The sequence below is a fragment of the Oryctolagus cuniculus genome, chromosome 19, assembly GCF_051225735.1.
Source record: "Oryctolagus cuniculus isolate XC-2025 breed Fujian yellow rabbit chromosome 19, ASM5122573v1, whole genome shotgun sequence".
NCBI classification, from domain to species: Eukaryota; Metazoa; Chordata; class Mammalia; order Lagomorpha; family Leporidae; genus Oryctolagus; species Oryctolagus cuniculus.
The window spans coordinates 7,173,836-7,197,121 of NC_142885.1; the positions used below are offsets into that span (position 1 = coordinate 7,173,836).

General features: G+C 51.7%; 1 protein-coding gene across 1 annotated transcript in view; it reads left to right on the top strand.

The window, feature by feature from the left end:
- Nucleotides 1-6,687: 6,687 nt before the first annotated feature.
- CYTH3 (cytohesin 3) overlaps nucleotides 6,688-23,286 on the top strand; it is a 106,291-nt gene continuing 89,692 nt past the window's right edge. The window contains exon 1 of the mRNA XM_070064377.2: nucleotides 6,688-6,873. Within this exon, the coding sequence (XP_069920478.1) occupies nucleotides 6,840-6,873 (34 nt within the window). The 5' untranslated portion in view covers nucleotides 6,688-6,839. The remainder of the gene's footprint in view (nucleotides 6,874-23,286) is intronic.

Sequence of the window (23,286 nt, forward strand, 5' to 3'; positions counted from 1 at the left end):
GGAGACCAGAATAAGTGCTTGGCTCCTGCCATGGGATCAGCGCAGTGTGCCGGCCACAGCGTGCTGGCCGTGGCAGCCATGGGAGGGTGAATCAACGGCAAAAGGAAGACCTTTCTCTCTGTCTCTCTCTCACTGTCCACTCTGCCTGTCAAAAAAAAAAAAAAAAAAAAGAGTGACTTGTGGATGTGGGGCACATCCATTAAGTGCTTACTGGATGCCCTGCTCTGCTACTTGTCGCTCCCCCCTTCGTGGAGGAACGACACAGGACCCTGCGCTGTTCTTTCGTCTGCTCGGCCCTCCCCGGGTTTGCTGCTGGTTCTTCCCGGGTTGGCTACTATCCCTTCCACCTCCGTGGAAGGGCAGTTCCCCCTGGCCGCATTCCCCACTTCCGCAGGGGAGCGGCACACCGCCGGCCGGGTCTCTCGGGGGCTGCACGGGTGTTCCTTCAGCTAGATGTTCCCCTTAGATGTTCCTGGTGAATGCCGTCTCTCTCCTCCTTTATAGTCCTCCTCCGCCAATCCTAACTCGGCTGCCCACACGCCGAGTACGCTGCTCTCCTCCAATCAGGAGCAAGTCCTACAGTTTATTGGTTGAACTGGAGGCAGCTGTGCGGAAGCTGTTTACTTCTCTCCCAGCGCCATATTGTGGGAGAGCAGATGCATAGAATAAGTCTTAATTCCAGTAACTCAGTCCAGTCCGGATTGCTCCCTACAGATCCCCCTTTCTTTTTATTTTTTGGCGTTGATACGCGCCTGTCTTCGGTGTCCCGCGGCACACACTCTGCTCTACTTTCTAGAGTTGCTACAGGTTTTTACAAGTCCTATCAATCAGGCAAACCGAATCCGGGTCCTCTCTTCGCCATGTTGTGAGGAGGTTTTTAGGCGCTGATGCGTGCCTGTGTTCGGTGCCCTGCAGCGCATGCTCTGGTCGAGCCTGCAGGGGCTTACAAGCCCTATCAGGCAAACCGAATCCAAGCCTTCTCATTGCCTTTTTGTGGGGAGGCCTTACTGATGTTAATTCGTGCCTGTCTTCGGTGACCTGCGGCGCATAAGCTGCTAGCCGCCGCAGGTGCTCATCATGCTCATCGCCTCACTTAATCAGGCAGACCGAATCCAAGCTCTCACATTGCAGTGTTGTAGGGAGGCCTTTCTATTTCTCTATTTCTCTATCTCCGGGCATTCCCATTTCTCCCATTTTACTTCTATCTTCCAGCATTCCTATTTCTCTTTTACTTCTAAACTTCTGTTTCTCTTATCCCCGCGGCTTCCCGGCTGCGCCTGCCCCGAGGCTGCTTCTCGGCAGCTTTCCGGCTCTGAGCCGCTTCAGCCCGCGCCTCTCTCATCTGCGCAGCTTCCCGGCTTTGCGCGGCTTGGCTTCGCGCGCTCCGCGGTCTCCACGCCCTTCGCGTCTGCACCACGGCCTCGCGCCAGCCCCGTTCCCTATCTATTCACGCCCCGTGCTCTCTCTGCACGCGGCGGCTTCCGCGAGTAACACAGCGTAGCTTACGTGTCCGCCACTAGCATTCAATCTAAGTTCCCCGGGCTAGCCTGGCGAATTCAACCCAGCATACGTCTCCACCCCACGGTTTGGCTTCCCGTCCTTTGCTCCCCGGGCTAATCAGACGGATCCCAATCTGGCTTACGTTTCAGCTTCTGGTTTCAACCTTTCGCCCCCTATTCCCGGGCTAACTTGAGAACCCCAAAGTGGCTTTCGTGTCCGCCTTGGCCTGCCCCCCACGGCTTCAATTTCCCTAACATTTTTCTCTACCCGGTATGTTTCCCCAAACTTTCCTCCAACGATATTCCTCCCTCATTTCTCCTGGCCTCTCCCCACAGTCCGCGTCCGAGTCTGTTTGTTCTAGCGTTCACTTTCGCTTTCGACCTTAGAGATTTCTCCCAGCTTCCCCCCGTAGTCCGTATCTGAGTCTATGCCTAGGCTTTCAATAGCTTCTTCCGGCACCCTTTTCGTCCGGCTTTTCCCTAGGCTGTTTGCTCGTCTCTCTCTCCGGTATTTTCCCAGTTCTTCCCGTTTCTTCCCTCTTAGGTTTGCTATCCGACCTAGGTTTCCTAATCCGAGTCATTTCTTCCCTCCTAAGTTTCCTATCCGCCCTAGGTTTCCTATCCGAGTCACGGCACCATTATGTCGCTCCCCCTCTTCGTGGAGGAACGACACTAAGCCCTGCCTGGGCTTCATATCCGAGTCACGGCACCATTATGTCGCTCCCCCTCTTCGTGGAGGAACGACACTAAACCCTGCCTAGGCTTCATATCCGAGTCACGGCACCATTATGTCGCTCCCCCTCTTCGTGGAGGAGCGACACTAAACCCTGCGCTGTTCTTTCGTCTGCTCGGCCCTCCCTGGGTTTGCTGCTGGTTCTTCCCGGGTTGGCTACTACTGTCCCTTCCACCTCCGTGGAAGGGCAGTTCCCCCTGGCCGCATTCCCCACTTCCGCAGGGGAGCGGCACACCGCCGGCCGGGTCTCTCGGGGGCTGCACGGGTGTTCCTTCAGCTAGATGTTCCCCTTAGATGTTCCTGGTGAATGCCGTCTCTCTCCTCCTTTATAGTCCTCCTCCGCCAATCCTAACTCGGCTGCCCACACGCCGAGTACGCTGCTCTCCAATCAGGAGCAAGTCCTACAGTTTATTGGTTGAACTGGAGGCAGCTGTGCGGAAGCTGTTTACTTCTCTCCCAGCGCCATATTGTGGGAGAGCAGATGCATAGAATAAGTCTTAATTCCAGTAACTCAGTCCAGTCCGGATTGCTCCCCACACTACTGACTGACAGCGTCTAGTTCTCAGAGTTGTCACGTGTGGTCCAGGCCTGCGGTTGATCTCATTTCATGGAAATGAGGGCACAGAGAGCCAAAGCGGCACTGCCGAAGTCACACAGCCTAGAAGCTGAAGTGACCGAGCCGCCTGACGTGGGAGCCTGGGTTATCCGCATACCATCAGTGGCACTTGGTGATGTAGTGTGTCTACCATTCCTGGGATGTTCTGTGACCTCCTTCCGAAGGCCAGGATCATGGCTGGCTCCTGCCACCGTACACGTGCACAATCACGCAGGCGCGTCTGCCTGCGCACTGTGCTCCGTGACTGCTGTGCTGTTGCTTGAGTGCCGGCCGGGAGCACACACAGATGTTCCATGTCCACATGTGTCATTTCCCCCTTTTTCTGTGTAACTTCCTGTCCCATAATCCCCCCTGCACCCCAGGACGGAAGAGTCCCCTGATGCCTGCCAAGCTGCACACGCTGTGGACCCTTGACCAGCTTAATTTTAAAAATTAATTAATTTTTTTTTGTTTTTAGTAGGTCAGGGACAAACTATAAAAATGAAGAACTGGATAAAAATAACATAGCTTTTTATTACTACAGGAGACAACTTGAGTCTAATAATTAATATTGATGCGGGCTGGGGCAAGTGGAAGGCCATTCTTTCAGCAGCGAAATGTTTGAGATGGGGACCAAATGATTGTTTTTTCCCCCGAAGTTTACCATAAAGGAAAAATCTGACTGCCTTTGTCCTTGCAAACATGCACGTGACTGATCAATCCAAAAAGAATTAAGCTGCCCTTGGTTATGTCAGGAGTCCCAGGAAACCTGATGTCGGTTGTGTGGCTTCGAGGGGGCACAAAACAAGACCAAGGTGGCCGGGCAGTGACTGATTGGAAAAAGAGGGCATCCGAGCTTTTAAACATTTAACAAGGCTGTGATCTGACACTCCCACCCCTGTTTGCCTGGACTGAGCAGGGCATGTTCATCTAAGATCATCTCCATTCCAATGAGGGTTTTTTTTTTTTTTTTTTCTTTCCCAGATAAAATTAGATTTCAGGAAACATTCCAGTCCTTCCCTGGAGCCCGCAGTGAGCTGGCCTCACCGCGTCCCCTCCCCGGCCTGGACCAGAACCCTGAGCAGATGCGGTGGATTAGTCGAGGACCCCATCTGCTGACGGCCACCACCACGTCTGCCTTTGCTGACTGTTATCGGAGCAGACGGGACGTGCTGGCAGCAGCCGTGGCTGGGGCCGCGTGGGCAGCCTCTGGGGCCTTTGGCTGGGCTCGGGCTCTTGTGAGCCTTAGCGCTGGGGGAGGCTGTGTGCGGCCTAATGCACAGATTTCCACTTGGAGCATGCCGATGAATGTACAAAGGAGAAGTCCCCTGACCCTTCCGGAATGTGCACATTCTTGATTTTTTTCGACTATTTCTGCAGTTGGCCCAAAGGGCTGCTGAAGGGGTTTCAAACGGCTCCTGTGTTCATGGCTTGTTTGTCTGGCAGCAGTGTCAGACTCCACGGTTTTCTCCCTGTGGTGGGTAGTGGAGGCAGAATGAACACAGACCACAGTAGGTTCTGATGGAAAACTCTACAGGAAATGCTATTGATGCGACAAATTATCATTAAATCACTGTGTCATCATTTGGTTAATGGCTGTGTTTCTTCTACACCGTCAGTCCCACAAAGCTAAAGAGGAATTTTTTTTTAAAAGATTTATTTATTCACTTGAAAAACAGGGTTACAGGGGGGCAGGGAGAGATAGAGAAAAAGAGAGTGAGAACTTGCATCCTCCAGTTCACTCCCCACATGGCTGCGATAGCCAGGGCTGGGCGAGGCTGAAGCCAGGACCCAGGAAGTCCATCTACCCGGGGTTTTCCATGTGGGTGCAGGGGCCCAAGCACCTGGACCATCTTCCACTGCCCTCCCAAGTGCATTAGCAGGGAGCTGGATTGGAAGTGGAGCAGTGGGGACTCGAACCAGCGCTCAGATGGGATGCAGTGCTGCAGGCAGCAGCTTAACCTACTGCACCACGATGCTGGCGTTTTCGCCATTGTATTCCTAGCACCTGGGGCAGGGCCCACACTACAGGTGGTACCTGACAAAAGTGGTGGCAACAATTTAATAATAACTGGATTTAGTAATTTTTTTGACAAATCATTTTCCTTACACATTCATTTTAAAAAAAACTTTCAGCATCCGAACTGGACCTAACAAGGAATGCTGGTCTCAGTGGACAGCTAAGATACTTAATGTTTCCATGTGCTCAGGCAATGTTCACATAAGCAGATTAGATGACCGATGTCTTGGTGGTATTTGAGTGACACCGAAAAGCTATTTTTTTTTTTTTTTGACAGGCAGAGTGGACAGTGAGAGAGAGAGAGAGAGAGAGACAGAGAGAAAGGTCTTCCTTGCCTTGGTTCACCCCCCAAATGGCCGCTACGGCTGGCACGCTGTACTGATCTGAAGCCAGGAGCCAGGTGCTTCTTTCTGGTCTCCCATGCGGGTGCAGGGCCCAAGGACTTGGGCCATCCTCCACTGCCTTCCTGGGCCACAGCAGAGAGCTGGACTGGAAGAGGAGAAACCGGGACAGAATCCAGCGCCCCAACCGGGACTAGAACCTAGGGTACCGGTGCCACAGATGGAGGATTAGCCTAGTGAGCCGCGGCGCCGGCCTGCAGCTCCCACTCCTAAGACATCTAAAACACCAGGAGTTGACGTCGAGACATATTTCACGTTGGTCATATCTGTGAGTTCAACACCCAGGTATCACATTATTGAGTTCAAAGTATGCTATCCTTGGATGCTCTTATCTCTAAGATAACAAACTGATGTGAACAAGACCAGCGTGCCACCTGTGTGGGTGGGGACTTGAACCTGCATCACATTGTCCCTTTGTCACACAAGAGTGGCCCATGGCCTTGGAAGTGCCTGAGCGCTCTGTGTCTTAATTCTTGTTGTTTTCTGCAGGTAGAACTCCTTGGATTCTCTCCACAACCGTGGTTGGCTTAGACAGATGACCCCCTGGGGGAAAAGTCCTTTGACTCAATGAGCGACCTGCAAATATAAAACAGTTGCCAGAGAATTCTATTAGAGATGAGCCATCTCCCCCATTACAAGGTTTGCTTTTCTTTAATGCAATTTAGCTCAAGCAGAAAGGCCAGTTGGGAGGGGCTGCGTTCTGTGCCTTACTGGAAGCCAGACCGGCGGCGAGTGAGGCAGGCGATCCACAGAGATTTGGGGCAGGAAGGAGGGGAGGCGGCTGCCCCACAGGCCTGTGCCCACGGGGAATTGAGTTCAGACCTCCTCCTGTAGCCATAAATCCAGGGCAGCTGGCAGCGATCCAAGAGAGGCTGGCGCTAAACTCCAAGGGCATCCGACGCCACGCCGGCCACCCCCTCCCGCCCTCCCGCCTTCCCTGGGCTGGACCTCAGGTGTGCCCCACTGGGCCTGGGTTTGCAGCCTTTTAAGCAACTGGAGCGCGCACCCGCGGCCGGGCAGGAGCAGAGAGGCTCTACCGCCCCGGAGGAAGCCGAAAGCCTGCAATTATTCTGATGTTGTCTTGGGGTGGGGGGGCCGAAGCGGGGAGGGTCTGACTTTTGGGTGCCTCCAGCTGTTCCCCTGCCCCATCCAAACCAAGCGCACGTGCGACCTGCACCCCCCCGCCCCCCCGGCCACTTGGGTGTGTAGCAGCAGAACGGATCCGTCCCCGTGTTCCAGACCCCACGTGCATCCCGGGGCCCGCACAAGGCGGAGAGGTCTGCCGCCAGCCGCGCGCACGAGGGGGCCTGCACCCCGAGGGTCGCGCCGTCTCGGCCGCCCCAGCTAAGCAGACAGCGCCCGGACCGGCAAGCTCCGAAGGGCGGGGCCGCGACTGGAGGGGCGGGGCCACGGTCACGTGACGGCGCGCCGAGCGGCGAGGCCCCGCCCGGCGGGGAGGAGGCCCGGCCGCGACCCGGGCCGCGCGCTGAGGAGCCGCCCGGCCGTCCGCGCGCTCCCTCCCGCAGGGACCCCAGCTAGCGGCCCCTTGACCGTCGGCCCCGGGCTTGCCGGCTGCGGGAGCGGCTTCACGATGGACGAGGACGGCGGTGGCGAGGGCGGCGGCGGTAAGTGTCGGAGGTGTGGCCGGCCCGCTGGCGGCCTGAGGCCGGGGGTTTGTGGTGGGGGTGGGTTGGCGCGAGCGGACGACCGGGCCGGGGGTCCCGAGCCGGGGGTCCGCCTGCGGAGACCGCGTCCTGGGCTACGCCGGTGCCGGCTGGCGAGCGCGGGAGGCCCGAGGCTGCGGCGCCGGGGACTCCTGGGACGAGGCGGGCCGGGGTCACCACCCAGCACCGAGCAGGGGTCCGGGTGGGGAGCCGGGGCGGCCGCGGGTCGGAGCGCGGGGGTCGCTGTTGTGGGGCGCGGGACCCTGCGGGGCGACCTTTCCCGGCTTGTGGCGGCCAAGGGCGTCCACGCCCTCCGGAGCCCCCCAGCTGTGTGCGACCACCCCCCTGGAAGCCCCGTGTCTCGGGGGGTCGGGAGCTGTAGGCAGTGGGGAGGGGGAAAGTTTTGAATCGGGGCTCTGCAGGAGGGGCACAAGAGGAGGACAGGCTGAGGATCGTGCCCCTTCTCTCGGCTTTAGGTCCGAAGTGGTCTCTGGAATTGCGTTCAGCGAGGGGCCGGGGCAGCTGGGGTCCCGGTCTGCACACGCGTTTTATAAAATAGCAAATGTTACAGAGTAGGCAAAAGAAAGAGCGAACCGAGGCAGCGCAGCAGCCGAGGGTGCGAGTCGGGAGCCACAGCCAGGAGCCGAGGCGGGGGGACCCCCTTTTCCCCCCCAAAGTGCGTCGCGCCCTGCACAGCCTAGCCCCGGGTGGTCCCTGCTGGACCCTCAGCTTCCTCGTGGTGGTTGAACATGACCGAGTGGAGTCAGATTGCTGTGTGTCATTCTGCATAGCAGGTTTTACAGACAGAAAAATGTGCCTCCCTCTTCGGATGGAATGAGTGGGTCATTGCCTTGGCCAGTAAAGGGTTAACGCCCATCTGCCCTCCCCCCCCCTTTTTTTTAACAGGGGCACCCAAAGTGGAGGCTCTCTCTACTTTGGCTAACGATCTCTCTCTCTCTTTTTTTTTTTTTGCTGACAGCCGGAGTCATCAGACCCCCATGTAATAAGGGAGCGTTCAGGGAGAAAAAAAAAATCTTAATTACAGGCTGCGGGAGCAGCTGCCTGTAAGAATCAGCAGTATTGAATGCTTCAGGATGAAGTGGTTAATCAAGGTGCCTTCTAGAATTCAAGTGGGGCTCAGAGGGAGATGTTGTCGCGTGGAGGAAGAAGCCGACGCGGCTGGGATGGTGGGAAGTTGGCGCCCGGCGTGGTTCTTGCTGTGGCCCGAGTGGGTGTGCTGTTTATGGAAGAGGGTGCTGTGGCAAGCAGGAGCCCAGTTGCAAACCCTCCTACAGCCAGGCTGCCCCGTCTGGCAGCGTCAGATCCTAAGTAATGGGTTCCCCGTGGGTGCCGGGCGCCAGCCTATTGCGCTTTGTCGTGGTAGGTTTCCCTTTGTCAGAGAAGAGTGACAAACGACCTGCAGTGTTTAGACGTTTGTAGCTGGCTGGCTTGGCGATTTTATTTGGGAGGTGCTTCTGTGCACTCTGAATGAGGAAATGCAGAAAGATGTGAAGGTAAAAGCAGGTGTAAGGGGGTAGGGGGAGGAAGCCTCTGTGTTCCAGCAATTTATAGAACTCGAGGACTGGGACCGTGACAGCAAGGGATGGTATTAATTATCAGAAGTCTTCAAATTGGGCCATTTGCGTTTCTTCTGGGAATATATCACAAACAACCTTGAAATAAAAAAAAAAAAAATCTTGTGAACGAAGCTGTGTGCCTTCAGCTGTTTGTAAGTTATTGAAAACAGCACTGTCCACCAGTAGGGGATTGGCGAGGTAAATTATGGCAAGTTTATTAGATGAAACATTTTATAACCACTAAAAATAAGCAGTTGTTTTACACATCATACTCTAAACAAAATAAAAGCTGGTGACATTATGGATGTTTTATTTTCTTAGTTTTTATATTTTCCAGGTGTCTGGGATGAGCGTATATTACTTTCAGATTGGCAAAAAGCAGCTTATAGGCAGGCGAATGTTTTGAAGTACAGCATCTAATTCATTCAACAATGAACAGTTATTTATTGATTGCTAAGATGCCAAGCGGCTTGGTGGGTGGTGGAAAGCAACTTTCAGCCTTTATTAATTTGATTTATTAAAATCATCCTTCCTTCCGTTGTGGAAGACATTTAAAAATATGTTTGGCAATCTTAGGATTAAGTATTTCTTTCAAGTGAGAATCTTTGAGAATTTGAACTGAGTCTTTATGTGGTGGTTATTGAATAAGCTGGATGTGCTCACATTTTTTTTTTTTTTTTAAGATTTATTTATTTGGAAGGGAGAGCTACAGAGAGGTAGAGAGAGCGAGCGGGCAAGTGCGAGAGAGGTCTTCCATCCGCCGGTTCACTCCCCAGATGACCGCAACGGCAGGAGCTGAGCTGAACCGAAGCCAGAGCCGTGAGCTTCTGGGTCTCCCACGTGGGTGCAGGGTCCCAAGCATTTGGGCCTTCTTCCACTGCCTTCCCAGGCCTCAGCAGAGAGCTGGATAGGAAGTGGAGCAGCCGGGACTGGAACCAGTGTCCATATGGGATGCCGGCACTGCAGGCAGTGGCTTTACCTGCTATGCCACAGCGCCAGCCCCAGTGTTCACATTTAACTCTTGATTGTTGAAGATCTTGAAGTTAACATAACACTTCACTTTTTTTATAGTTATTAATATTTATATTTTTCGAAACATGCTATGTGTTAAAATTTATGGTTTTAGAGATGAAGTTCAGCCTCTGAAAGAGAACGGTTTAGTTGCCATCTGATTATAAAGCATAACGTTTTTGGGTATATGGGGGGGGGGTCAGTTTCAGGCTTGTTGAAGAGAGGGATGATCCAGTCACACGGTGGTTATGGCAGAGACATAAGACGATTTACAGGTTTGTTTGTTTTCTTTGGTTAACATATTGGTCAAGTAAGAAGACTATAAAAATTGATTCCTGCTTGCTATGATTGAACCTGCTGTCCAGGGTGGTAATATTTGTTCTTTCGGCGCAAGATAAGGAGGGAGGCTAGTGGCGTGAATGCCTGGAAGGCAGTTACAGGGAGCGAGTGGGGGTACAAGATTACAAGAACTCATTGTTCTCCGTAATGTGTGCAGAGCGTAGTTAAGGTATTTTTAATTCCTTTGAGGCTTTGCTGCCGTTCAGTTTTTCTAGAACGGTTCTTGAGCTGTGTCCCTGCTTGGAAGGTGGCCGGCCCGTGTGGCTCCCTGCCCCCATCTGTTTGACTGATGTTCCTGAGTGGACTGTCCCTGGCAGATGAGGTGAATTAACTTTAATTGGTTTTTCCCTTCCTCACCCCCCCCCCACCCGTTTAGATGAGAGTTAAGCCTGTGCTCACTTGAAATGCCACCCAGCCTCACTCACAAGAAAATAAATAAAAATTAAGCTAGCTTGCAGTCCCCCCTTTCCCCTGTTGGACAGGTGCTAGCCTCACGCCTGAACACAGGAGTGTCGGTGAGGCTCTCTCAGCGCCTGCTGGCAGATGATCCTAGCACCCCAGCAGGGGGAGGCGTAGTGCACCCTGTGTGCTGTTGGCTCCCGTCCACATCCCGCCCTGCCCCTGCTGAGGGACTCACCCCTACAGGCAGCATTTCCCAGGCCCTCTGTCAGCTGCCCTTGGGCTGGGTTTGGTCAGTGGAAGCCGCTGATGGAACGGTAAGAGGAAGGCAGACACCAGGCTAACCGTCATTCTGGCCCACAGGGTCCCTGACGGCTGCCTTGTCCTTTGGGCTCCATCTCCCGCCGTCAGGTCCTGGTTTCCCCAGCTGCTGCCCCTTGGGCCCAGCCCCTCCTCGCTTTTACCTTCCAGTCTAGTGGTGGGAGCAGCTTCTTGTTCTTGGTTATCTCTGGGTTGTCTGACCATTTCCTGTTTGACTTCTCAGTTTTTCCATCACATGTGTACCCAATTCCTTATATTCCCTGTCTTGCAGATCCTTGAAAGGATGCCTGTGTAGACCCTGATAGATCCAGGAGCTTTGGGCAGTCCCTTTTAAAATCACAAGTGTAGGGGCAGGCGTTTGGCATAGAGGCTAAGACACCACTTGGAGGCCTGCATCCCGTGTATTAGGACGCCTGGATGTGAGTCCTCACTGCTCCACTTCCAGCTTCCTGCTAGTGCACTCCCTGGAAGGCAGCAGGGATGGCTGAAGTAGTTGGGGTGCTCTGCCACCCACATGGGAGACTTGGCTTTTATTCCTGGCTTCAGCCTTTCCAGTCTTGGCTGTTACAGGAATTTGGGGGGTAAGTCAGTGGATTGGAGCTTGCGGGACCTTCTTTCAAAAAGAAGAAAAAATTGGAGTGGGCGTAGTGGCGTAGCAGGTAAAGTTACTGCCTGCAACCCCAGCATATCCCATATGGGTGCCAGCTGCTCCCCTCTGATTCAGTTCCCTGCTGACGTGCCTGGGAAGGCAGCAGGAGATGGCCCAGGTCTTGAGGCCCCTGCAGCCTTGTGGGAGACCCAGAGGAACCTCCTGGCTTCAGCCTTGCGCATCCTGGCCATTGCAGTCGTTTGAGGAAAGAACCAATGTATGGAAGAGTGTGCTCTCTCTCCTCTCTCTCCCTTTCCTCCCTCCCCTCCCTCCCTCTCCCTCCCTCTCCCTCCCTCTCCCTCCCCCCCCTCCCTCCCTTCCTCCCTTCTTTCTCTAACCCTGCCTTTCAAATAAAATAAGTCTTTTAAAACAATTGCTACTGTATCAATTCTTTGACCTAACAATACCAGTTCCAGGAATCTGACCTGCAGATACATTCGCATGTGTGTGAGATGACCTAGATCCAGGATTATTGGTTGCCTTGTTTGAGCTTCCATCAGCAGGAGACAGGTCAGATATAATGTAATACACCAGATGGTGAATGAGGCTGTAGAAAGGTACAAGAGAGCTGTTTATGACTTGATACAGAAAGATCTCCAAAATACCTTGTCAAGTTACAGAAGTCACGTGTGGAAAATGTACATTGTATGCATTGTGTGCTACTTTTTTTTTTTTTTTTTTAAGGAAGTTCCTGTATATGCGTGAAAATTGTGCGGAAGGTTAAACAAGGAACTAGTAACGGTGGTTACCTGTTTGGGATGGTCGATGGGCCTGAGGGATGTCTACGTGGGGAGGAAACTTTTCACTGTAACATGTCTTTTTGTTTTTTGAAATTCAGTTAAGTTAAATAACTTCACTTTTGCCAATGCGGGAAAGTGTCATGAAAAAATAGTATGCTGTTTCCCTCTTTTTGAGGGAATTTTTCTATGTTAAAAGGGGGCTTGGGGCCAGCGCTGTGGAGTAGTGAGTAAAGCCGCCGCCTGCAGTGCCAGCATCCCATATGGGCGCCAGTTTGAGTCCTGGCTGCTCCACTTCCGATCCAGCTCTCTGCTATGGTCTGGAAAAGCAGTAGAAGATGGGCCGGTGCCATGGCTCACTAGGCTAATCCTCCGCCTTGCGGCGCCGGCACACTGGGTTCTAGTCCGGGTCGGGGCGCCGGATTCTGTCCCGGTTGCCCCTCTTCCAGGCCAGCTCTCTGCTGTGGCCAGGGAGTGCAGTGGAGGATGGCCCAAGTGCTTGGGCCCTGCACCCACATGGGAGACCAGGATAAAGTACCTGGCTCCTGCCATCGGATCAGCGCGGTGCGCCGGCTGCAGTGCGCTGGCCACGGCGACCATTGGAGGGTGAAAGACCTTTCTCTCTGTCTCTCTCTCTCACTGTCCACTCTGCCTGTCAAAAAAAAAAAGAAAAAGAAAAAAAAGCAGTAGAAGATGGCCGAAGTGTTTGGGCCCCTGTGCCCACGTGGGAAGACCTGGAGGAAGCTCCTAGCACCTGGCTCCTGGCTTTGGATCGGTGCAGCTCCAGCTGGAGTGAACCAGCGGATGGAAGACCTCTCTCTCTCTGCCTCTGCTTCTCTCTCTGTGTAACTCTGACTTTCAAGTAAATAAATCTTTAAAGGGTCGGGGGGGGGGGGCTTGCATTGCGGCTCAGTGGCTTGGGCCACTGAAGTGATGCTGGCATCCTATATCAGAGTGCTGGTTTGCGACCTGGCTGCTTTACTTCCAGTCTAGCTTCCTGCTAATGCGCCTGGGAAGGCAGCAGATGATGGCCTGAGAGCTTGGGTCTCTGCTGCTCACGTTGGGGAACCAAAATGAAGTTCCTGGCTCCTGGCTTCAGCCTGGCCCAGCCCTGGCTGTTGGACACATTTGGAGAGTGGACTAGCAGGGGAAAGATTCAGTCTCTGTCTCTAACTTTGTCTTTCAGATAAATCTTCAATTAACCACTGCACTTTTTCCTCCCAGTTTTATCTTTAATTGGCAAAGAATTGTGTATTTATGGGGTACAATGTGATGTTTTGAAATACATTTGCCACTGCACTTTTCACTGCTTGAAAAGCGGACAGGATAGAGTCTTGTAGCTAAGGCTTGGGGTGTGTTCTTTTGCGGACATTAATTCAAATACTGAAGTCCTCTCTCCCAACTGCCAGGTGCTGTGCTTGGCACGAGGGCTGTAGCGGCGAATAAGGCAGAGGAATGTCTTGCATTCACAGAGCTTGTGTTCAGAGAGGGAGGCGGACAGCAAGGCAAACAGCCCCATAAAATGATTGCAGAACAGGCTGAATGTGTTAAGGGAAGTTGTGGGGTAGGGTGTGGGATGGGTGAGGTTTAGGGAAAGCTGTGTGGCCTGGGACAGTCTTTTTGAGGAAATGGCCCTTCCGGTTCAGCCTATAGGAATTGTGACCTGGGGAGAGCCCTGAGCTGGCCGGATCTGAGCAGGTGTGTTTGGAAAATGGAAAGCACTTTTCTGTGGCTGGAACAGAGTGAAGAGGGAGGGGGCAGGCGGGGGCCTTGCAGGCCTTTGCTGTCTGTAGGTTAGGAATTCAGATTCGATTCTGAGTGCGTGGAGCAGCTGAAGGATTTTAAACAGGCAAATGACATGGGATTTACATGGCAATAATTTTAGCTAATACTTGCATATTGCCTGCCCTCTGGGCCAGGTTCTGTCATGTGTGTTCTACAGGTCTTTATTCTTTGTCATATTATCACAATTTACAGACAGGGAAGCTAAGACATAGGTAGTCAGTCATGGAATCGTGGGTCGAACTCCAGTGTTTGGGTTTTAGGTCCTTACTTAGCACTTAGCGTCCCTGCCTTTTGGAGAAGAGTGTTCCCTGCTGCCGAGTGGAGAGCCGATTCGAGGAGGGTGAGGGGGCTGGAGGACTTGGAGTTGACTGGGGGAGGGCACAGGGGAATTGCTGGGGTGGGTGGTTCAAGTGGTTATTACGCAGGCTGGGCAGATTAGGGTGACAGAAGAAGGAAGGACATACATAGAGCAAATAAGCAAATCTGTATAAAAACACAGAAAAGTGCAGAAAATGAGGAAACAATCACTCATGTTCCTGCTGCTCAGATTTACTACAATAGCTGTTCATGTTCTGTTGTTCTTGGTTTTTTTTTTTTTTTAAGATGTGTTTGCTTGAAACACAGAGTTAGAAGGTGGGGCACATGGAGAATCCCCCCATGTGCTGGTTTACTCTCCATAGGGCCACAGTGGCCAGTGCTGGGCCAGGCTGGAGCCAGGAGCTTCATCTGGATCTCCTGAGCACAGGGGCCCAAGCAGCTGGGACAGCTTCCCCTGTCTTCCCAGGCACATCAGCAGGGAGCCAGATCAGAAGTGGGGCAGCTAAGATGCTGATACCGCAGGCAGTGGCCTGGCGTTATTATTTTTTTTAGTATTTATTAATTTGAAAGCCAGAGTTACAGAGAGGCGGAGACAGAGGTCTTCCATCTGCTGGTTCACTGCCCGGATGGCCACAATGGCCAGAACTGTACCTATCCTAAGCCAGGAGCCAGGAGTTTCTTCTGGGTCTCCCACGCAGGTGCAGGGGCCCAAGGACTTGGGCCATCCTCCACTGCTTTCCCAGGCCACAGCAGAGAGCTGGATCAAAGTGGAGCATCCAAGAATTGAACCAGTACCCATATGGAATTCCGGCACTGTAGGTGGTGGCTTTGCCCACTACACCACAGTGCTGGCCCCAGTCTTTATTTTTTAAGTAGAATACTTAAGGTGTTACGGAGCGGTGTCATTCTTAGAGCTGCCCTGGCGAGTTTGCCCTGGTGCCACCCTCGTTTATACCACAGCTGGAGTGGTCCCTTGAACATGCAGATCATGCATTTCTCTCTCCGGGTCTGCTCTGTCCTCCCCTACCTGGAATCCTGTCCTCACGTCCTACCTTGACCAGCTGCTCCAGCCCAGGGGACTCTAGGTCTCTGTGATTAGGTTGGTGGTGCTGCTGAGCGAAAAGAAGAGAATCATATTGAGGGTTTCATTTTATTTTAGTTTTTTGGTCAAAATGTTTTTGCCTCCACTTTTGAAGGATATTTTCACTGGCTATGCAGCTTATCAAGTGAATTTCTCTTTTTTAATTATCTATTTGAGAGGCAAAGAGCTCTTCCATCTGCTACTGGTACATTTCTCAAATGCCCACAGTGGTTGAGGCTGGGCCAGGCCGAAGCAAGGAGCGTGGCACTCATGGGTGTCCCATGTGGGGGGCAGGATCCCAGTACTTGAGCCATCTTCTGCTGCCCCCTGGAATGGACATCAGCATGAAGCTGGGCTGGAAGCAGAACTGAGACTCCCACAGGGGACGCAGGCATCTCAGGCAGCGTTTTCCCGCTGTGCCAAGTGCCCGCCCCTGGAGTTGACTTGGAGTGCTTTGAAGGGGTCACGCGTTTCATTGCCTTCTAGCTGTCCTTGCTTCTTGCTTGAAAAATCAGCTGTGACAGTCTTACTGTTGCTCTTTTGAAGTTATTGTGTCTCTCCCCAGCCTCTTAAGGATCCTTTTTTTTTTTTTTTTTTTTTTTTTAATTATTTATTTGAAAGGCAGAGTTACAGAGAGGCTGAGGCAGAGAGAAGTCTTCCATTTGCTGGTCCACTCCTCAGATGGCTGCAACGGCTGGAGCTGCACCAGTCTGAAGCCAGGAGCTTCCTTTGGGTCTCCTACGTGGGGGCAGGGGCCCAAGGACTTGGACCAACTTCTACTGCTTTCCCAGGCCATAGCGGAGAGCTGAGTCGGAAGTGGAGCAGCGGGGACTCAAACTGCGCCCATATGGGATGCCAGGACTGCAGGCGGCGGCTTTACCCGCTGTGCCACAGAGCCGGCCCCCCATTTGTTTTTGCCTTTTGGTCTTCAGCTGTTACTATGATGTGTCCAGATGTGATTTCTTTGAAACTGTCATGCTTGGGGTTGGTACTGTTGTTCCTTTTGGTAGGGCTGTGACAAGACTTGGTGTTAAATGGGCTTTGGAGAGTTCCTGATCTGTATTTCTTCTTTCTTCGCTTCTGCCGCGTTCCTGGTCCCTCTGCATGGGGGCTCTGACGCCATGTGCATCAGCTGTGTTCTCTGTCCCATTGCCTAGCCTCTTCTCTGTTCTTCATCCTTCCTCTCCATGTTTCACTGAGTCTGTCTCCTTCTGGCCTGTGTTCCACTACTCAGCCTTTCCTCGGCTCTGCTGTCCACCTGTCTGCCGAGTTACTGTCTTTTTCAGTGTTCTTTACCCGTGAGATTCCAATTTTCTGCTGATACCCACCTTGTCAGCTAACTTCAGTGTTGTACTATTAGACTGATATTTACCGTGAAGTCCATGTCTGATGACTCCATCGTTAGGATGCTCTGTGAGTTCTGTGATCTATTTTATGATCCTATCATTTTGTTTATCATTGATCATCCTGTCGTATTATTCTATTTTGGTTTTCAGTTATGTGTTTAGGATGTGCTTAGTAAGCTTTAAATTCTGGATAATGTATGAAAAGTTAGAGATCATTTAAAACTGGCTTTTTTTTTTTTAATATTTGTTTATTTGAGAGGCACAGTTACAGAGAGAGAGGGAGAGAGAATCTTCCACCCGCTGATTCACTCCCCAGGTGACCGCAATGACCAAGGCTGGTCCGCGCCAAAGCCCAGGAGCTTCATCTGGGTCTCCCACGTGGGTGCAGGGGTCCAAAGACTCAGGTCACCTTCCACTCTTTCCCAGGTGCTTTAGCAGGAAGTTGGATCAGAAGTGGAACAGCTGGGACTCGAACCGGTGCACCACAGTGCCGGTCGAGGCTGGCTGTCTTCTTGCAGAGACTGGCAGACAGTTAGGGCATGGGAACTGTTGGACATTCTTCTGACCCTAGGTTTGCAGTTTTTTGTTTAGTATTTTGGCTCCCAGCTTCTGCTGTGAGCTGGGAAAAGCCTCAGAAAAGTAGCTCCGGAGGTTGGGTGCTCCTCTCTGTACCTCTTTCCTGTCTGGGTCCTGGCCTCCGAGACCTGTCGGGGTTGGTAGTGCCCTGATGCCTTCCGACGTTTCTCCTGATTTGCTCAGCTTTGTAGTTGTTCTTGGCAGAAGGGTTGGTCGGCAGTGAGCGAGTCAGCTTTTCCTGGAAGCGGCCTCGCAGGAGTTCCGTTTTGGTATTGAGAATTGGACTCAGCGTGACGTGTCCACGTGGAGATGCTGGGCATGCAGTTGGCTGTGGTGTTCTGCCACCAGAAGACCCGTGTGGGTAGAAGGTAAATGTTGGGAAGATTTTATTTCATTTCCCAGGGCTGAGGACAGCACAGAAAGGGGCTGAAGAAGGGGGACCAGTGAGGTTGGGAATGGTGGGGGTTGTGTGGCATCACAGAAGTTAAGGGGGGAGGTGGCGGGGCAGCAGGCCAAGCTGCTGCCTGTGACACTGGGATCCCATATGATTGCTGGTGTGCGTCCTAGCTACCTCACTTCCCATACGGCTCCTTGCTAATGCGCCTGGGAAAGCAGCAGCAGATGGCCCAAGTCTTTGGACTCCTGCCACCTGCATGGGAAACCCGGCTGGAGCTCCTGGCTCCTGGCTCTGGCCTGGCCCGGTCCTGCCTGTTGCGGCCACTGGAGAGTGAACCAGCGGATGGAAGATGGCTCTCTCTCCCTTCCTCTCTGTAACTCTGCCTTTCAAATAAATGAATCTCTTTAAAAGAGGAGAGTGGTCTGCTGTGCTGAATGCTCTGCAGAGGCGGCCTGACCTGATGATGGGGAAGTGTCTGCTGGTCTTGGTAACTTTAAGGAAGAGCGTTTTGGGGGAGAGGTGAGAGCGAGTAGGGGAAAGGTGCATCTTCCCTTAGGCGGAAGCCTGGCCTAGAGGGGAGCCACAGTGGCTGGAGCCGGTAAGCGAAAGCTGTGTTTGCTTTGCAAACAAGCATTTCTCCAGTAAATACTACCCCCCCGCCCCCCATTTTTGACATTTTATTTGAGAGGGAGGCAGAGGAGCTTCCGTCCACTAGTTCACTCCCCAGATGGCAGCTGGGGCTGAAGCTGGGAGTTGGGAACTCCATCTGTGTTCCCCACACGGGTGTCGGTGATTTAACTACTTGAGGCATCACCGGTGTCTCCTAGGGCCTGCAGCAGCAGGAGCCTGGAGTCAGGAGCTGGACTTGGGTGTTGAACTCAGGCGCTCCAAACAGGGGCTGCAGACGCCCCAGCTGCTGGCTTAACTGCTGGGCCAAACACCTGCCTCGTGATAGATCGACAGTCATTCAGTATTAGACTCCTGATGCTGTTGTTTGTTCGTATTCTAGTGAATGTAACTTAAGTGGATTAGTTTTAAGAAATTAGTCCTTTGGAGGTAGGTTTCTCAGTTTGTGATGTAGGACTGTTGAAACTTGTGAAGTGAAACGAAGCTTAAACAGCTTTACTAGAGGACCCTAAAAACTGCTGAAAATACGGTAAATAATTTTGAGTTTGTGGGGAAATAGTAAATCATTTAAATGAGGGTAGGAAGTACGTGACTCTCCACCCTGACTTTGAAAATTAACCAACTTACAGACTTTCTGTAGTTAAAGTCCCAGGATGACACTGTAGAATAGACATGAGGATCTGTCGTGTTCTGTAATTGGAGCCATTTCAGCAGGCATTTATTTCAGATGAATATCTTCTGGTCTTACGTAAATATTAGAGACTCACCTGAGTCCGTTCAGTTGGCTAAGAAGATTTTGTAACTTACTCTCACAGAGTAAATTTACTCAGTTACTGCCCAGTAAGTCACCAGGAGCCCTGTTCAAATAGGAGAAAATAAAAATTCCTTAAGCTCCCAGTAGTGCTGCTGTTAACTACCTTTTTGGGAAAATGTATTCCTATAATTAATAAACGTCAGCAGCTTGCTATAAAACTGAGTATTTTGATGATTGAACACTGGTTCCCAGTGTCTGGGTTCCGGTGACTTTCTTCCCCGGTTTGCATCCAGATGTTTGGCCGTGTGTAGACACAGCCTTCCTGCAGTTTTCTAGCTCGCTCTTCCTGGGAACATGCGATGCTCCCCATTTATTTTGGACAGCCGTTTCCTTTTCTGTGGACAGATGCGTACGAAACATGTGCTCTTCCAGTGGAGTCCGCGGTCCTCTGAGAATTCTCTGAAGGAGGAAATGGGTTGACCTATTTGGTTGCTATGAAGTAAAAACAATCTTGTTTTCATTTTTTTTAGTGAACATCTGGGTTGCATTTATAATTTCACATTCTGGAGGTTCCTTGAAAACCACAGTTTGATAATATGAGGCTAATTAAAGCAGTAACTATTTAGCTATTTCTATAGTTGATTTAAGTACTGGGTGACTGATAGATTTTTTTACCCCCTTTCCTTGAAAAATAACAACCTCTGATTTGAAATGGCGTAGTAGGATATAGATATTTTTGGGGGTGGCGGAAACCTTGCCTGACTGTGTATCTCTGTTGATCATTGCAGAACTGTTGTGGTCATCATTACAGCCATATTGGACTCTGTGAATGAGGCCACTGGTCCCCTGTCGGCACATCCATCCCCCTTTCCTTGTTCACAGAGCTGTGATTGGTTCAGATCTCTGCCCATCAGAGAAGGGTCCTTATCACCAAGGGGGGCCATGCAGGTGGGCGTGGCCCTCGCCCCTTATGTTTGATGGGGGGGTGAGTGTGTAACTCAAGTCTGGCCCCTGTCGAGGGCAGTTGACAGAGGGGCTCCCTGGGACACTGTCCGTTCTCCTCATGTTTAGAAGGAGAGGATGGCTCCTTTTCTCACATGAGACCTCGCTGGGCCTCAGTGGGCAACCAGCCTCCATTCAGGCTGGTCCCTCAGGTTTGCCCGCTTCTAAGCCCACATGCTGAGGATGGCCAACTACATTCTTGATGCTGTTGCCAGGTTCCCACCCAGGAGCCTCCCTGTGTCCTGGGACCACGGGTACCCTCGCTCAAATGGCTGAGCAGGGCGTCCTGTGGCTTGGAGCTGGAGGCTCCTGGCCTGCACCGACCGTAGCTGCAGGTGGGTTGCAGCCTCTCACACTCATGGAGGATCTCGCCTCCAGAGAAAAGCGTCTTTCTCTTGCAGAAATATTTGTTAAGTGTATATATATATATTTATTGTTTCAGGAGCTGGACTTGGTTATGTTTTCTTTTGGAGACTAACACTTTCTCCTGCTATATAAAATAAATACTGTATTTTCATACGTTTAAAACATTAATAGTTTCATTTGGCAAACCTTGATGATTACGTTTGTTTTAACACAACTATTTAGAAAACCACAGCGTTCGAAAGTGGCAGACGTTGGCAATTTAGTCTCCTGTTAGGAAGGACTTCCTCCAGTTCTTAGCAGAGAGGAAGTCAAAGAAAATGATCACGAATGCCCTTTTCCAAGTCGCACTAATTAGATTAAAATTTTTTGGAGTTGAGAGAAGATGAGACAAATGAATCCATTTTTGTTTGTGTTAGAGTATGGGAAAATTGGAGGATTTCAGTGTCTTTCAAATGTTTGGCCTGTTCACATGACGAGCCCATGTTTCCCAAGCGCGGGGGACAAGTGATTGCAGGCTTTGATTCAGAGTGTGACCTCACTTTGGAGAGCATGAAGCATTTGGAGAATAAAACGATGTCTTTCATTGCCTTGTGTAAGGACCATCTTAACATTGGAGGAGTGTTCTTCTAAAATGTGGCATTTTCCTGGGACTTGCACACATGGATTCCCGAAGTAATGGGTTTCTCAAGCTTGTTAGCTTTTTCTCGTTTGCAGCAGTGGTTAGGTCAGATGGCTGTTCCCGTTTCCACACAAGAAAATCGGATGCCTCCTTTCCTTCCTTTCGGGGTACAGCTGGGCTTTGCTTGTCCCCCGAGAGTCCCGGACTAGCGCCGTGTGTTCTGCCCTCCTTTGGCTCCCCCAGTGGTGGTTCTGTCTCAAGAGCCTGAAAATTTGGCTGAATATGCACAACATGGCTGATTTTTTTTTTTTTTTTAAATCTGGAAAGAACATAGCTGAGATACTTCCCCTGGGTTCTGTGCTTGCTATTCGTCCTTGGACATTTGGCTTTAAGGTTTAGGTCTCTCTGTTATGTGGCCTCTGTCCCCCCACCCCCACCCCCTTTCCCTGTCACTGCAGAGGAGTCGGGCGTGCTGTCAGTCTTCCTGTTAAGTGTCAGGTGTGGTGGTCCCGGGTCCTGGTGAGGAGTGGGCTTCCTTGCAGTAAAGACGGTGAAGGCCGTCCGTTCGAGGAGTGTCTTGGCTAGATGTACAGTAAAACTTGCATTCCCTGACTCCATTTTCCCTGTAGAAGTTGAAGGTGTTTAAAAGACTCGTGCTCCTCAGAGAAAAGTCCCCATGCCTAGCCCTTGAGGTCTGGTGCAGGTCTGCCTGGGAGCTTGCCTGGCGTCCACTGCCTGAATGGTGGTCGGACATCTCCTGCCCTAAGTATGTGAACCTCAGGAGCTTGGCCTGGGTGTCTTTATCTGGGTTTCAGGGGTCAAAAGTAGCTGGGTGTACTGAAGACGGGAAGTGTTGGGAGCATCGTACGAGAGCATCATTTCCTTAATTACAAGTTGTTGAGAGTCAGGGCCGTTCCCGCTGTTGCTGGTGAAGGGGATTCAAAGCCAGGCGTGAGGACGACACACCGCACGTGGGAGGAGGGGCTCTTTGAGGGTGTGAGTCCGTGATTTTATGAGACTTGAAGCTGAAGCTCCTTTTTCCCAGTGACCCTCCCTCCCTTCCTCCTGGCTGTCACTTCCGTCCAGTGACTGGATGCACCGGGGTGGGCAGCCTGTTCTGGCTGAGCCAGGCGTCGTCATGCCACACTTTCTGGGTAGAGATCTTGCTGGGGATAGCCACGCAGCCATTCCTTTCTGAATACCTTAGTTCTGTGGGATTGGAGGGCCCCTTTTCTGTCTGTGGTCTTTGGGAATTAGGATTTCAGAATTTTTGCCTATTTGCTGCGTCAGAGCAGCCACTGAGGATATTTCAGACAGTTCGCCTAGTTTAAGTCAGGAAATAGTGAACTCTAATGTTTTGGGCCAAGAATTTCTATGTGTCCATAAGTTTGTTTAATCATTTGAACTTGATTGTTGTAGTTGGTGTTGATATATTCGTAAGTAAATATTTAGCTTTGTCATTTCTAGCTTTGTGACTTTGTGTAAGTCACTTGATTGCCCCAAGCTTTCATTTCTAACCCACGTGAGAGGCTGGCACTGTGGCACAGTGGGTTAAAGCCCCGGCCTGTAGCGCTCGCAGTCCATATGGGTGCCAGTTGAGTCCTGGCTGCTCTGCTTCCAATCCAGCTCCCTGCTGATGTTCCTGGGAAAGCAGCAGAGGATGGCCCAAGTCCTTGGGCCCCTGCACCCCGGTGGGGGACCTGGAAGAAACTCCTGGCTTCAGATTGGCACAGCTCCAGCTGTTGCTGCCATCTGGGGAGTGAACCAGTGCATGGAAGACTTCTCTCTCTCTGCCTCTTCTCTGTCTGTGTAACTCTGCCTTTCAAATAAATGAATAAATCTTTTTTTTTTTTTTTTTTTGACAGGCAGAGTTAGACAGTGAGAGAGAGAGACAGAGAAAGGTCTTCCTTCCCTTGGTTCACCCCCCCAAATGGCCACTACAGCTGGTGCGCTGCGCTGATCCAAAGCCAGGAGCCAGGTACTTCCTGCTGGCCTCCCATGCAGGTGCAGGGGCCCAAGCACTTGGGCCATCCTCCACTGCCTTCCCAGGCCACAGCAAAAGTTGGACAGGAAGAGGAGCAACCGGGACAGAATCCGATGCCCCAACCAGGACTAGAACCTGGGGTGCCGGCACCGCAGGCGGAAGATTAGCCAAGTGAGCCGCGGCGCCGGCCAATAAATAAATCTTTAATAAAAAAATGAGTTTATTAGAAACCAGCAGGCTTATAGGACTCTGAGTCATAAGATATTAAGCCCTTTCATTGCCTGTCCATGTTTGTTTGTTTGTTTGTTTATTTTGGCAGGCAGAGTGGACAGTGAGAGAGAGAGAAAGAAAGGTCTTCCTTTTGCCGTTGGTTCACCCTCCAATGGCCACCACGGCTGGTGCGCTGCGGCTGGCGCACCACGCTGATCCAAAGGCAGGAGCCAGGTGTTTATCCTGGTCTCCCATGGGGTGCAGGGCCCAAGGACA